Source organism: Anguilla rostrata, chromosome 3 (genome assembly GCF_018555375.3).
Source record: "Anguilla rostrata isolate EN2019 chromosome 3, ASM1855537v3, whole genome shotgun sequence".
In the NCBI taxonomy this organism is placed as follows: Eukaryota; Metazoa; Chordata; class Actinopteri; order Anguilliformes; family Anguillidae; genus Anguilla; species Anguilla rostrata.
Genome location: NC_057935.1, coordinates 20,547,173 through 20,563,624, shown reverse-complemented (window position 1 = coordinate 20,563,624; position 16,452 = coordinate 20,547,173). Strand labels below are relative to the sequence as shown.

At 50.9% G+C, this 16,452-nt stretch overlaps 1 protein-coding gene across 3 annotated transcripts in view; it reads right to left on the bottom strand.

The window, feature by feature from the left end:
* Window positions 1–16,452, bottom strand: part of LOC135250424 (activin receptor type-2A-like) — a 48,775-nt gene that overhangs the window by 21,718 nt on the left and 10,605 nt on the right. For all 3 annotated transcript variants that reach the window (XM_064326678.1, XM_064326675.1, XM_064326676.1), the window contains exons 2-4: window positions 5,973–6,180; window positions 4,184–4,296; window positions 110–264 (exon numbers count right to left, since the gene is read on the bottom strand). In XM_064326678.1, the coding sequence (XP_064182748.1) occupies window positions 110–264; window positions 4,184–4,296; window positions 5,973–6,180 (476 nt within the window). The remainder of the gene's footprint in view (window positions 1–109; window positions 265–4,183; window positions 4,297–5,972; window positions 6,181–16,452) is intronic.

The window sequence follows — 16,452 nt, the reverse complement described above, 5'->3', positions numbered from 1 at the left end:
GAAGGTGACAAGGGGACCGCTGGGGAACGGGTGACAGAACGGGCAGCGCTCGGAGACGCTTTAAATGGGACCGGTGCGCTGGACAGAAGGGAGGAGGGGTCGCTCTTACCTGGGTGGGCACCAGGACCGGCGGGTACGCCAGCTTGTGATGGCGGTACATCCAGAAGGAGAAGAGGATGATGGCTGCTATGCCCATGATGGGCACCAGGGAGTACAGCAGGGTGTTAAACAGAGGAGGCTGCTGGGTAAATGGGTTTAAGGTCGCTGTAGAGAGAGAGAGAGAGAGGGAGAGAGAGGGAGGGAGTTATTTCATACGTGATGCAGACAGGACATTACACTCTTCTGGGAGTGTGCAGTATAAGCACAAAGGACCATTTGAATTATAAGCAAAATATTTTTCAGAGGCGTATCAGCTCCCATTCACACACGCAGGGCACCTTTATCAGGGCTGAGCGAACAAAAGCGGAGCGGAGAGGGTCCGGCGTGTTTTCACAAAGCCTATCTGATAAGGGAGGGAAGGTGAACGGGAGGCCGCCCGGCTTCCTGTGCGTTCCCACTTCCTGTGTGTCAGACCGCCGTGAGATGGGCCTCCGGCTTCGTGTTCATCCTGACTGTGCGTTGTCAGTGTGTGCCCATGCATTGTGTGGGGGGTGCGTGCGCAGTGTGTGTGTCGAGTGTGTGTGATAGTGTGATGTGTTGTTTGTGTGTGTGTGTTCTGAGTGTGTGTGTGTGTATGTGGATGTGTGTGGGATGTGTATGGAATGTGTGTGTGTGTGTGTTTGTGTGTGTCCCAGCTGCAGAATGGTGTGTTGTGCGGCGGCAGTGTGCAGAGTGCAGTGTTAGCTGAATCTCGCTTTGACTCTCGGGCCTTTTGTGTGACGGTTAAGATTTTCCCAGCATGCCGCCTCCAGCTCATCCGCACATCGCCGCGGCTTCCTGCACCCCGCTGGCCTGGCGGTGCCCGTTTGGTCTCGGCCGGCTGAGCCGGGACGTCCCGTGACTGGGTGACGGTCTCTGGATTAGGCCCTCTGATCCTGTGACGTGAAAATCCCCCCCTGACATACGGGGAGCACACGCGCTGCGTGCGTCCCGCGGCACGCCAGGCCGTTTGACTCCTCCCCCTCCCCCCCGCATGCCAGCTGCTAGCGCCTCGCGTGGTTAAGGCTGCAGGGCCATCTCACGGCACGCTGGAGGCTCCCTGATAGCAGCTGGGAGGGGTCAGAGTGGAGGGTGGAGGTTCAGGAATGGTACTGACCCTCAACACCTACTGACAACCGGGGTCTGTCTCCAGAATCAAATACAAACTGACTGAGCATGCTCAGTATTTTATTAAACTGAGGTGGATCTGTCCAAAGCTAAACTCACTGACCCTGCTCAGTATTTTATTGAACCAATAAAACCAGCGGTTCTGTCCAACACGAAAACTCACGGCTTTCCCACCTGCTACCTTGATAACTTTAACAGCTGCTCTGCGGATCATCCCCCTGACTCACCTGAACAGACAACAGACCTGAAACCCCGCTGAACCTGAAAGTGACTCATTTTTTTGCCTCAGCGAAAGGACGGGCAGGTGTGAACGCAAAACTCAGGCCGTTAGCCTAAGAGCGCCTGCTGTGAGACGCTTGAGAAACAGCGCTCTGGAATTAGCCATCTTAATCAGCTGTGCCTTTAGCTGTGGTTATCCGTGAGGCGCATCGTTACCCCTTTAAGGTGTGAGATCACAAATACGCAATTAGAATGCAATCAAAACCGAACATTCTAACGGCGAAGTAACAATCAGTGCAGCTAATCGAAAGCAACGGCGTTCCAGAACATCGGCTTACAACGTTGAAAAAAATACATTCCAAAAACCTACTGTTCAAAGGGCTAACCCAGGCTCGCTGCTGAACCACGCAGGGGTCCGTGGAGCCTCTCGTCCGCGCAAACGGTGCCTCATCCAAAAAAAAAAACAAATCTCTTTGCTAAGAAACCTGGCAGCAACGGAGCAGGTCGGTTGCAGGTGGCGTTGTGGAAAAAAAAGGGCTCACGGTTGACCGGATTCTTGAGCTTTTAAATAAAACAGACACACAGCTGTCAACTCGGGCAGGGTAAAAAGAAATGAATACAGCAGCACTGATGCATAATGACTACTGAAATGCCTGTTTAAGTGGAGCCTGGAATTTACCGAGGCTTGGAAAACTCAAAAATGAGCCCCAGGAAAAGTCTCGCGGGCCAAAGTTAAGCGGACCTTTGAGAAACTGGTTCAGAAACGAGCGGCGCGCCCGACTGAACGTCACCTCCGGATTGGTTTTCGAAACGCGCCGCGGGGGGGGGGGGGGCCCGTTTCTCCTGCCCACGCGGTTCGTTCAGCTTCTGAAAGGGAGGAGCCACCTGGCCGCTGTGATTGGCGGGAACGTCGAGGAACGGGGAAGAAAAAAATAAAAGTAATAAAAATCCACACTCGCAGGTGCGCCTCTCTCGCAGGTGTGCGGCGTCCGCGGGCGCGGTCTCAGAGCCCGCCTCGGGAGGACGTGCCGGCGCGGGGGCGGGAGCGCCGTTCGGGTGAATGGGGACGTGGGGGGGGGAGGGGGGGGCGTTTGGTAAGCCGGCTGCCTCCCGGCCCGTTTCAGTGCGCTTTATTAAAGACCGGGAGCGGCAGGTTGAGACAGGACCCTGCTATTCGGTTCAGAGACCAAAGAAGCGCTTTACTGAGGACAGAGGGATGGCACGACCCTGCAGCTAAATGTGAATGATGTGGGGGTGGCAGGGGGATGCACATTTCTACACATGCAGCTGAATAATATGCACACACACACACACACGCACACACACACACGCACGCACACACACAAATGACAAATTAAAGGAAAAACCTGAATAAACATAATGAGTGGAGAAACATAATGATAGCGGATGCTTCCATAGAGGTGTACTGCATGATACAATTAAGCAATTAACATCCTATCATGCTCTGTGACATGTATAAAAATGCTGAGCAGGCCCATATGACCGATTTTGCATCAAAAAATGACATCATCGAAACACCAAATGAGGGAATATCTTATGAAAGAATGATTTTCCATCCCTCAAGACCAAGGCGCACTGAAGCTGTTCTGACGGCTCATGCTGGCCCAACACCTTGCTAAGACGCTTTATGTTGGTTTTTCCTTTAATTTGTCACCCGTCAGCATATTAGAGGATGATCTGATGAACAGGGACTCTCCTATTCAGACTGAAACTCATTCTCCGCAGGCCATCCTGCGCTAAGCCCTTCTAAAGAGACACTGCATAAACGCCCACTCTGAATGCCCCTGCTGCGACGGCCAAAGCCCACTCTGAGTCTGTCTGCGCCTTCTCAGGCAAAGTGTGACCCTTTATTTACCTATCCGCCGGGCTTTGCCAATTACCCCCAAACAAGAGGCGAGGCCGAATGGGCTGGGCGGAGGCTCTGAATGGGAGAGAGCCCAAATCGTCCGTTTGGCGGTACTAAGAGGGCGATGCAGAAAAGGCCTTGGGGGGCCGAGGCAGCCGGCGGGGAGGGAATCGGGGGGGTGGGGGGGTTTGGGGGGGGGGAGAAGACGTTGCGCGCGGCATTCCGATGGGGTCCGGGCCGCGGCGGCCATTGCGCATCACAAAGGGAGGAGAGGAATCGCTTGGTCTCGGCGAAACGGGGCGGCCAAGACCGTCGGCCTTTTCGACAAAGGTCCGCATTGCCTTTCCCGTCACGGACGGAGGGCGCTCAGACCGTAATCCTCCCCGCTGCTTCTTACGGAAGGAGCGATCACCACGGGGGAACCCATCGAACTTCCTCAACTCGTCTCAACTTTCAGGTTACGCAAGGTGAGGCGCATGTGACGGCGAATCCTCCCCGACTCTTTTCATCTCCGATTCCTTTAATGAAATGAAAAAAAAAAAAAAAGGCTTTCTGCCTGAACCTCGAGGCCCGTTCCGCTCCCTTGGAACGTGCCAGCCAATCGGAGGCGAGCGGCCATTTTGAGCGCCGCGAATAGCTGCCTATATAACATACATTTTCAGAATTGGGTTTTAAAGCCGGGCTTGACGTGGCTGACCCGGAAGAGGTCGGGGGGTCATGGGTCAGATTGTCTAGCTCCGCCCAGCATGCAGCTGCTGCCTGTGTGGATGGAAGGATGGACGGACAGACGGGAACAGGGGTGAAGGACGAGAGCGGGGGGGGGGCACTTACATGGCACGGGCGGGGTGGTGTCGGGGTTGTAGAAGAACTTCTTGTTGCACATGTTGCCCTCGCAGCAGCAGAAGAAGACGTCGGGCCCCTCCTTCTTCTCCACGCACTCGCTGCTGCAAAGGCAAAGAGGGGCGTGTTTTTAACTTGCTGTCAGGCTCTCGCATTGGTTGGACGGGTAAGGAGGCGTGTCCTCTTTCTGGCTTTTTCTGTTGTTTCTCCCACGCTCTCAGGGCCAAATATGCACCGGATGAGTGAGAAAGCTGCATGACGTGCACGCGCACGCACACACACACACACACACACACAGCCGCGTAACATGCACGCGCATGTGCCCACAGGGCTGTATAACGTGCACACTCATGCACCCGCACAGCATAAAATGCACATGCATGTATATTTAGGGGGCTGTTGTGCGTAGACATGCGCATAACATGCACATGCCTACACACAAACGCAGCCCCACACATGCAAATAGCCCCATAAATATGCAGGCACACACACCCAGCTCCTAACTAAACTCCGTAACATGCGCACGCAGGCACTGATGTATGCACGTACGTACACTCAGACATACACACATACACATGAACAGCCCATGTGGACACAAAGCAATAATTAACAGTCATACCACACGCACACATCCTCACTCTTCTCTGAGGCATTTTTTCATTTCCACATGTATGTTTTCATTACCGCCATGCGCTTTCGTTACCGCCGTGCGTTTTCATTACCGCCGTGTGTTTTCATTACAGCCGTGTGTTTTCATTACCGCCGTGTGTTTTCATTACCGCCGTGCGTTTTCATTACCGCCGTGTGTTTTCATTACCGCCGTGTTTTCATTACCGCCGTGCGTTTTCATTACAGCCGTGCGTTTTCATTACCGCCGTGCGTTTTCATTACCGCCGTGCGTTTTCATTACCGCCGTGCGTTTTCATTACAGCCGTGCATTTTATTACAGCCATGCGTTTTCATTACAACCATGCACTTTCATTACAGCCATGTGTTTTCATTACAGCCATGCATTTCATTACCGCCGTGCCTTTTCATTACAACCATGCATTTCATTACAGCCATGCGTTTTCATTACACCATGATTTCATTACAGCCATGCGTTTTCATTACAACCATGCACTTTCATTACAGCCATGCATTTCATTACAGCCATGTGTTTTCATTACCGCTGTGTGTTTTCATTACCGCCGTGTGTTTTCATTACCGCCGTGTGTTTTCATTACCGCCGTGTGTTTTCATTAAAGCCGTGCATTTTCATTGCAGAAAACAAACAGGCCACTGGACTGATGATGTGGGAGGCGACAGTCTTTGGAAAACTGCAAACCCAGAAAGAGCGCAAAGAAAGTGCGTCCGTGGGCTCGTTCACACGTTTCGCCGCACTACTAACCATCTGCTAGTACGGAGACACAAAGCCTCCACCAGCCTGGACCGCAGCCCTCCGGAGCAGCCTTCGCGGATCGATCCGCCGACCGTCGCCAGGGGAGCGGGCGGGCTCCTCGGCATGCTGGGACACGCTGCCAGCGTTTCCCAGGCGCTCTTTAAAAAATGAGTTTTCTGGCCCGATCCAGCCGCTGGTGAGCAGGGAGCCGTTTCCCAGGCTGGGAGCTGAACCGGATAGCCGAGTGACTCACGCCAAATGCATTTTCTCCCGTTTCTCGCAGACGGGACAAAGCAAGCGAGCGGCGGAAGGAAGAGAGATTGCGTAACCTGCGGGACGCGAGCACGTTTCCCCGTCGCCCTGGGGGAGGGAACGACGCCGGGGGGTGGGGGAGCTTACCTGTCGTAGCAGTTCACGTCGTCGAGCCAGCAGCCCTGCTTGACGATCTCGATGGAGCCCGACGTGTTCTTCCAGGTGGCGAAGCAGTGCTTGCGCTTGTCCGTCTCGCCGAAGCAGGCCTCGATGCCGCTGCGGTTGGTGCGGTCCTTCTCCCAGCTGCTGTTGTAGTAAACGCACTCCTGCTTTTCCGAGCGGCCCAGGATGGCGCCTGCAGGCGGAGAGGGCGGAGAGGGGCGGAGGTCACGCGGGATATCAGCCCTCGCGTCGCGCGGGTTTACGACGCAAAGGCGCCCGCGGCGTGCCAGGATCCGATTACGGTAACCCGAAAGGCAGGAGTGCGCAAACGCACTGGACGCGGTACGCCCTGCTGATAAAAACATCGACGTTACAGTCAGAGGACTTCCCAGGATTCCCTTGCCCAGCCTTTGGCGGATTAAGAAACCTGGCTCAACTGCAAGCGCTGATGTCAGCATAAACCTGTTTAAGGCCGTCTTGGGTTTACAAGATGGGCATCGTAGGCCACATCCGGAAATATCCTCCGACTATTAACATAATATTCTTTTGAAATGAGAGGGGGAGTGATTCATATTGTACCAAAACGGCTCAAATGAAAGCGTGTTAGTGTATCACAGAAAGTAACAATATAGGCTACTTTATCGTAACACTCATTCAATAAGTAGATCGCTGTGTAAGCAGATATGCAAAATGTGCTAAATCTGGAAAAGGAAAACCCAAAAACGATATCGCACACCAAGCCGATGCACAAGGCCTGTCCAAAATCTGACGCGCGAACTCATGGTCACGCGCAAAGAACCACACCCCCATACACCCACACGCACGGAACCACACACAGCACACGCGCACGCACACACGCACAGGCACGCAACGTGCCCTAATTTCGTGCATCTCGCAGCAGGTCCCGCGCTGCCTGGGGCTCCGGCGAAGGCAGATATAGTAAACAGGATCATCTGCTCTCAAACGGCCCAGAGCGCAGGCGGTGATGGAGTCCCGAACACACGCGCGTGCGGCACAGCGCGGAGGAGTCCTTTCCCCGAGCAGCGCGCGGCCTGCTCGCAGTCCCCGAGCTCCCCGCTGAACTCATCCACACGGGGCCCAAACCCAGCCACGTAACCGCACATAAACACGCGCGTACGGACACAGGGAGACGGGCATACGAACAGACTGATATACACGTACCTGACAGGAATCTAACCGCAGCCAGAACACACAGTAACATGCACATATTATTATTGTTGCTATTATTTAAGAGTTAAGTCTTGGTACAGAGTGTGACTGGTGTCAGGAGGAATAAGGACCATTTGTTAGCGGTGAGGTGTTGTCACATGACGTCACTCTGCAAATACAGGACAAGGTCCAGCAGTAGGCTACTCAGGAACAGAAAATATTTCCCAACATGCTCTGCAGTAATCATGTGTGCGCATGTTGGCTGCATGCCACCCTCCAAACCGATCCTACATCTCTTACAATGAGGAATATCTGAATAAAACCTAACAAATCGCTACTTTGAAAACTGAGCAAACTGAAAATAAAGAGTCCAATGACATCGGGGGTGTCAAGAAAGCATTTGCGTCTTCAGATGATTGACCAGCACCTCGGTTTTCAAAGGGCCGCCCGCCCGAAACAGAAGTGGGCACGGTGATTATCGAGGAGCCAGGGTAATCAGATTAAGAGTGCAATGCCTGCAGTTAGCGGCGACAACACTCTACAGTCCTGTCGCTTATTTGGCGTTTGTTTGCTCGTGGGTTTAAGGCACAAGCAGGCTGCTGATCCATCCATTCACAGGACTTCAGACACGAGGGAGCCTTCATTTCCAGTTGTACAGTACGGATTTACACTTAAATACACCCAACCGCACCTAAGCTGATCTGCAGAGATCACGCAAGACTGCTCCGAGCATCTCAGGGGCTCCAACAAATAATTGAAATAGTCAAATCCTTCATATATTCAGCACTCGTGCGATGAGATTATTCAACCGCCTCCTCACTCAAAGGCACAAGCTCACAATGACACTTCAGTTTCCTGTCTCCCGTGCATATTTAATTTTATTATCGCTATGTGTGTGCTGCTTACGGCGACAGCCAGTGGGGATTCAGAATGCATCTACCTGTGCATTTCTAAACTAAAGCACAAGCTAACCTGGCGGGCATGCTGTTCGAAATCCTATAAACCTTTTCATCATCAGGAGTAGCAGCACCCACATTAGAACGGGCCAGGATAATCTACGTAAAATACAATCAAACGCGAAGGAGCGTGCACCACGAGGCAAGAGAGCAGCCGCATGAATCCCTCTAAATCTAACCTACCGTGTTTGAGTCTAAGGACCGCACAGCTCTGTATTAAAAACCGTAGCCCGCATTATGTTCAGACAAGACGTCAGTTTAGCGCAGAGACTTATCTGAGGCTCCTTGAACAGAAACGCACTGTGGAAAAAGCAAATCCTTCCGTTTAGAAGGTAATCCTCCGAGATTAATCTAAACCAGCACTGGGGGGGAATACGTTAAGAGGAATTCCGTGTACTGTGCACAACATTGCCGTGGGCAACAATATGGCTCGAAATCCCAACAAATTTGGGTTGGTCTTAGCGATGAGCTGAAACAGCACAAGAGCTTACATTAACGGTTGCAAAATATCCCTCTGTCAAAATCAGGTGACCGCAATGGGGGGAGGGGTGGGGGGGGGTTTACAACGATCAGACTTGTACTCCAGATTGTGATCTTAATTCTCTGACCTGAATGTGACCTTGATTTTTCAGTTTATAAACATACTGAAACACTCACACATAATATGACAGTAGTAGACTCATGTATAGTTTTGGTACACAAGTCAACTCAGCAGCATTTGAATTTCAAAGCAACACAACCATGCAGCAACATCGCCACATAATCCGAGGGCTCAGGAAAAGCACCTGAACACAAACGCTACCCGCGGTATTGTCCTATACGACACTCAAATCGACATTCAATCGACATTCAAATACAGCCAACGTGTCACAAAAGGCAAAGTCGCATACGAGCGGAACGTCCAACCACGGCATTTCCCTGCAGTTTCTCACAGAACCGTCCTCAGCGTATACGCATCACTCCATAATTGTTCAATTAAGCAATGCGGACAAGGTGTGAAATATAAGAAACAGAATGCCTGCAACTGAACGTGCAAGGTTGTGCAAACATTCCCTAAGCCATTTCATGGCAGAAGCCGTTGATTTCCTTGGACTCAACCTCACTACGTTGAGTCCAAGGAGATGTTCTTTTTAAATATGGGAGTACAGCCGGTCTGGACCTTGCTGTAACCTCAGAATAAATGATGAACATCAGTAATACCTCTTTTCCAAGAGGCCGTTTTTTAAGAACGCAATTCGAATTGTAAGAGCACCTACTCAAACATGGAATCAGGAAACTTTTTGTTAGGTAAATAAAAGGACAAAGGCTTTTACTGGAACAAACAACGTATTAACCAGCACATGAACCCTCTGCGCACGCAAGCCAAGTTCACCCCGGTGCCAGTCGGAGGCCGGCGGGACAATTACGCCGGAGTCTGGAGTCGACAGACCGACCCCGAGGGCTCTGGCATCCGCCCCGCGAGCCTGTTCCCCGTCCAACGTCCAAGCGCTTAAAAAATAATAATAACAACAACAACAACTAGACGGTCCTCATACGTCCGGGAGCCAAAACTCTGCGGCGCGGCGAAGCGCGTCTGGCTCCGAGCGGCGGACAAACGGCGTGAGGAGAGGCCTTCTGCCGCGGCTACCCGCTCCGTCTGCGGGCGTCCGGCCCGGATCACAGCCAGCCTGACGTGTTTATCACCACATTAGGTAATGAAGGGAGCGGGCCAACCCATTCACATGGGAGTGCGCGGGTCCGGACGCACATAAGCAAGCGCTTCGTTGAAGACGCAGGTTTACTGGGCGCCGTCGTGCCACGGGCAGAGGAAATCATTTGTGGGAATGAATTAGTTAAATTGCCTCCGAGTGGGAGGTGAACAGCCGGGATTAGATTCGGGGCGTGTAGTTGGACACGCACGTTTCTCTCATTGGGATTACGAGGGAATCTGCCATATACGCACAGGAGAGCCCCCTGAAGATCACGCCATTCACACACCTTCCAAATAAGGCGGCCCGCAAATTAAGATTAGATCCACCCAACACAGAATGATACGATGAATGACACAATCCTCCTCTGACATCATTTTATTTCACATACAGGCAAAGGGCGAGCAGCCACAACAGTGACATTTGTGATTTATATTCCATTCCTTCGCTGGAACAGCCTTTGAGCTTACTGGGCCTATTTGTTCACCATAACACACTTAAAAGGCCCCACTGCATGCTGGACGCATGATCTTTGGCGACAGACTCACCAGCGCCATGTTCTTCAGATATCGAGTGGCGAGTGGGAAGGGGCTGTGGCTCGGGTTAGGCCCACAGGAGGGAAACGTACAGCAGACTGCAGACTAAGGCCACTGTCACTGTATCAAGTGTCTCGCAAGCTAATTCTGAGAAGCAATGCGTGCATTCAGCTATGCACTTTTCCCCCACGCGCTAACCATGAAATACTGTGCACCCTTGAAAACAGTACACAACCGAACAGGCTCGTGGAACATTTCCACACCTCGGAATCGATGCCGGGTTCTGAGGGCTGGCGGCTCTGCCGGGTGCTTGTGGCAGCCCGGTCTCCTCAATTTGGCTGCTCACGGGGAGATTAAGTGAATGGGAGGCGGTCTGAAGGACTGCCAGCGCTAGTAACGTGCGACTCTGTTCCCTGATCCCGCCACACTGATGTTGGGGCTGAGGGAAATCTGGGTACACTCCAGTGCTGGCGTAAGTGCTTCAGCAAAACACTCCGCCCCACAGAGGTGGAGAGAAAGACTGAGAGAGAGAGAAAAAGATCAAATTAGAAAGAAAAACAGAAACAGAGAAAGAGCAAGACAGAAAAAGGGAGACCGAGAGAGAGACAGAGAAAAAAGGGAGAGAAGGAGAGAGAGAGAGAGAGAGAGAGAGGAGGAGGGAGGGAGAGGGAGAGAGAGAGAGAGAGATAGAGAGAGATGAAGACTCCACTCTTTTCCCCATTGAGAGCCTGACATGGAGAACTACTCAGCCATGACAGGTGCTGCGGTCTCAAAGGCCGCTGTTGGCCATTTCATCTCCTATGGTCACGGAGCGGCGCCTCTGTAGCGCAGCAGGAGAGAGAGCCGCGACGCGCAGCTCGATCTGGAAACCACGCACGGGTCCGGCTCCGGGCGGTGTCCTCGCTGGGCTCATCCCCTTTCACGGCTCCTCCTAGCCGTTGGGTGACAGAGCGTTTGTGCAGCGCCGCGTTTCGGCTCCGCATATCAGCGAACGCCGCGGAGCGCTCCGGAGCCGAGAGAGCCAGGGTGTCGCAGAGCCGTAGCGCCACGCGCCCCAGGCTGGAAGAACACATCTCCTCTCCTTTTCTTCCTCAAACACCTCTCGTCCCCCCCAGAGATGGCCCATGTGCTCTGCCATTCTCTTCCCGCAGTGGGAAAAAAAAAACTATTAAGGTCAGATGTTCTCCTGCATGTTCCCGAAATCGCAGCAGGTGACTGTGGCATAAACAGGGGTGTCGAGACCTACTCAGAGCAGATTTACAGCGGTCTTGTGGCCCTTATCGCTTCCTTTTTTTTTTTTTTTTTCTAGTTTTGCTGCGCTTTTGCTTTTTCTTTGGCATTTTAATGCCATCCACCATCTAAAGGTGCTTAAAGTGGCACTTAATATCAAAGTGGAGGGACAGGCTGCAGTAACACGCCCTGCCCCCCCCCCCCCTAGAAATACACCTCAGGGGAGGGGTGAGTATGGGGCTTGGTGGAGGTACGGACCTATAATCCTGACCATAGTTCTGCACTCCGTAGCCTCCAATCACTTTTTGTTTGTGGATTAGTTAAACAATTTCCTTCACTTCCTATTTGGTATGGGAAGATTGCAAATAACATGTCTGCAAATCCATGGAAAACAAGGAAGGGAAAATGAAAGTGGATTATTCATAAGGTGTTAACCACACTTTCATTCTTTATTCACATATCATTCTTCACCCGATAATTTCCAACATCCTTTCCAAGAACCTAATGGAGGGAAAGAAAACGTTGTCTTTGTACAGCTATGCCCTGGACTCCAGGATAGGCCAGACTACAGCACAGCTACGATCCAGAGGCAGGGGGGCGGGGGGAGGTGGTATCAGCGGAAAAACACCGGGTCCAGGTGGTGAGGGTAGCAGAGGACTGGGGATGCTTGATCACCCACAGAATAGGGTTGCTGCTGAGGCGGAGCCAGATTGTATTACTCGCAGAATAAGCAAATCCCGAAACCTCCGGCCGTACGCAGAAATGCCATCCCATTATACCTTCCTGGGAGCCTGGCGTTACATAATGCGCCGCCGCTACCTTGTGAGGGATATTGCTTTCCATCCCGTGTAATCACATTTCCACGAGGATGCGGCAGGAGGAGGGAAGCAGACGGGCTCCGCGAGGACGAGGCGGGGGCCATCTCCCCCCTGGAGCGCATCAAACTGGGAGCCTTTCCGAACAGCGGTCGCAGCAGAGAGCCGCCCTGAACGTCGGAGTTGGCGGGTCTGCAGCATGCGTTTCCCAGCGCAGGTCGCATGTTCTTTCTGTGATTCTGACTTGGGACGGAACACGGCCAGCTAAGCGGCCATCGTCCACAGCGCTCCAACAGTCAAGGACTCTCAAGATGACAACAGTCCCATCACAGAGCATGAACGCTCAATGTTTTGACAGTACGTCACCAATGTTTTACATAAATGCCAGTGCCTTCTCAAGTCACCAAATCTGAACCCAATCCAGTATTTGTGTGCTATTCTGGAAGGATGCTTGAAACAGCACTTTCTACTTCCATCAACAAAGCGCGAGCTGGCGGACTTGACGACTCCTGGAAGAACGGTGTTGTGTTCCTCCTGCATGTTGGACACAGGTAAGCCGTTACGGCACACACAGGCTACACTGAACACACATGAGGGCCCCACACTGTTAAGAGACCTCAAGTTCTTTACTCACTACTACTTCAACAGCAATATGAAGGTTGACCGGATCATGACAGGAAAGAGATGCACCGATTTCAGTAAATGAAGGACACTGGGGTAATAAATTCATAAAGCAGATCAAACTGTACTCTCTGTTCTCAAGCAAGTAGAAATCATACATCAAATTCCAGGTGCTTTTATCAAATCACAGAGATACAGGAACACTCTCTTACAGCAGAGTGCGCTGGGTTGGGTGGACAGGCCAACTGAAGCTCGGCGGTGGAGGAATGTGCCGGACTTTTCCAAACAAAGGCCACAGTCTTTCCATGCGCGCACCGAAACAGCCCAACTCAGCAAGAGAATCCAATCCCTTAATCCGGCAGCCGATGGGTCTCCTGTTAAATTACACTGCCGATCGCCAGGCAATGATGCGATGGCGAAAGTGCAAACCCAGACAAGCCGCTCCCTGCACGTGGTACTCCGTCCACGTCCCGTGGCCCAAACTCTGCCGACCCAACGGATCGTACACTATTCTTCATGAAAGGGCTGTTAAGACGTCTCGTTGGCCTCAACGCGCGGTCATGTAAAAAAAAACGACGGATGAGTGACAGAATCAGCGACAGCTAGAGGCAGAAATAAAATTGTCATAAAGATAAAAGTGATTTACGAGAGGACGGAGAAGGCAACCTGGCTCGATATTTTTCTCACGACTGCTTCCGCGTTGCAGGCTGACTGCGTAAAAAGCTAAAGGCTGTGACTAGGGTGTAATTATTCAGCAGAACTTCCATTTTATAAAAAGACCAGAAATAATTTATCACCTTCCAGGAAGGTTTGTTGACCAATTAAAGACTTTTTATGATCTTGTGTAAAATGATGTGCATTACAGTATCTGAGGAGATACTGTTCTGGCACAAAAACACACAGCCTAGCTGTGCAAAACCCCAGTTCAAATGCTGGACTGGGTGAACTAATGCCCTTTTACACAAATTAAAAATAAAAAACCTCACAATTAATCTGCGTTCAACATCTTACTCTGTGACCTTTGAAAGCCATTAATCAAAAATCTACAAACTCTAAAAAGATCACTCCTAAACTGGCACATTATTAGCAATTACCCTCAAACCAAATATCTTCCCAGCTGAGCACTACTGAACTCCTGAATTATCTGCCTGCAATCAGAAACCTCAGCAAAGAAGCAAGGATGCGTGTTTACGGTGCAGGCGAAAACCAGCGTTTTAGCATATGCACAAAATTTATATGCGCATTTTGTGCATATGCAAGTCACACGAGGGAAAACTGAACTGAGCATAAAGCTAGGGGACTCCGCCCAACTTTGCAGAATGTAAAATTGCAGAATGTTGATGATGTCAAATCAAATATTGGCATATTTATGTGTTTGTTAAAACTGCAGGGCGGACTCCCGTATGGGCCCATCTGCCCCCCAAGTAGCATAAATGGCCCCTTCAAATCCAAATAAGGAAAAGGCGCAAAGTTCTCACATGCTCAGGTTGTTGTGGTACTGTGTCCATCCCTTGATCGTGTCTGGAATGGACACACACAAGAAAAATGAAGCAGCATTGCACTACTAAGCAAACGAGGTGAATAAACACCGCCCATAAAGACTGCACAGGCAGCAGAAACGGGTTGGGAACTGTAGTCAAGAGCCAGACACTCAACTAATTGAGTTCTAGGTCACCCCCAGCTGCAAACAATGGAGGGAATCAACAGGTCAGAAAGCCAGACTGGGCCGGCACCTCTTCCTTAGTGAGCACTTCCTTTCACAATGACACAAATGTACTTGTGTGAAGGATTCTGAATTCAAAAGGGAGGAGTGACCATACATAACACATTTAACATACAACATGCCGGTGTATGAAAAAATTGCCTGTTCTTTTAAAGAGTCTTGCTACTATTTACGCATTTCCAAAAGACCCGCTATGTCCTTAATGAGGTAGCAGTGGTGGAAAACCAGTCCCACTCCGGAAGTTAACTGTCCCATAATAGGACAGACATCCTTTCGGACCGGTACAGAGGAAAACATAATAATTTGGGGGCCGCAGGTGACAGGAAACCTACGTACAACCAAAATAAATAAATAAATAAATAAATAAAAATAATGAGCGGGAAGAGTCTTCGGAGAAGGAAAAGGAGGAGATGAGAAAGGGGCCGGCGAGCGGTTTTAATGAAGGATGAAAGGGAGAGCACAGGGCAGCCAGTCTGTCTAGACTGCAGTCGGTTGCAGGAAGCTCCACAGCATATAAACCAACATCTGCAAGGAGCATTAATCACAATCAGCCCCTCTCTCCCAGCCTACTAGCACAAGGGTGCTCAAGCTGTAGCCTATTAAGTCCTTATGCCGTATGACAAAGGAACGGACTAAAGGAAATAGACGGACGAGTGCAGTGACAACAGCCATCGTTTCGCACGCTTGCAAGTTCTGCATGTTGCAGTGCTGCCATATTGTGCCAGCTGTTGCTCGCCTTCATTCGTCGAAGGTTTTGCGAAAGATACGCAGGCACGAAAAGCAATCGTATACAAGGCGCAACGTACAAGGTTTAGTCTCTGGACACGACACGACAGCACGAGTGTTGCCGCTTTTAAAAGACAAGGAGCTGTCACCGTGTGACAAGGCGACAAGGTAATCGCTTTTGTGCTGCGTGTGTCATTCCAGGCCGAGCTGCAACACGCAACCGTGTGCAAGGACTGACGTGCGATTTTTCTCCCCAAAATCTGCGGCAAGAAAAACGAGGAGAGAGAAATCTTTTGTTTTTCTCCCTTCGGTGTCAGTCAGCTAGCAAAAAAAAAATTCTCTCCGCCAAGATTTTCCAATTACCAGTGCTGCTTAGTGCCTGCAGTCCTGGTTTTTTTATCCCTTCCAAATACAAGCAGAAAAGACTCTCCGGCAAGCACCAAAGGAAGTGTTGTTTATGTGAGCAGAAGACATGATTCATTCAAGGGTAAGCACTTAAGGTTATTCTGGTGGAAAACACAACAACTAAGACAATGTGCAGATTTTTTACATCTTACCTGGGGGGAAATTTCCACACAGCTTCCAAGGTAATGTTTACTTAGGGTAAAAGGTCAACTGACCGGCATTTCCGCGAATCGACTTTTAATGAAGAGAGGTGGAACGGAGGTGCAACCTATGCAGCTTTACTGCGCACTGCGCAGTTTAATATATATAAAAATAAGCTTTAATGGCCAAAAGCAACGGAGAAATTCTGCAGCGACTTCTTTGAGCCGAGCACTTGCACGCTCCTCGCGAAGGTTTCAGTAGCGGGCAGGTGATCGTTCCTGCTTCAGGTCGATTTGTGGCAGTTATGCAGAACAGACCCGTAGGGCTTTCGCAGCATTCAACAGTCCGTTCAAAGGAACATAAACAAAGATGACGAGAGGGAAGTACACTAGGCACCACTTCTAACATCACAAAAAACTACACAGGTATTCACAAAAGGAAGAACGTAAACAGC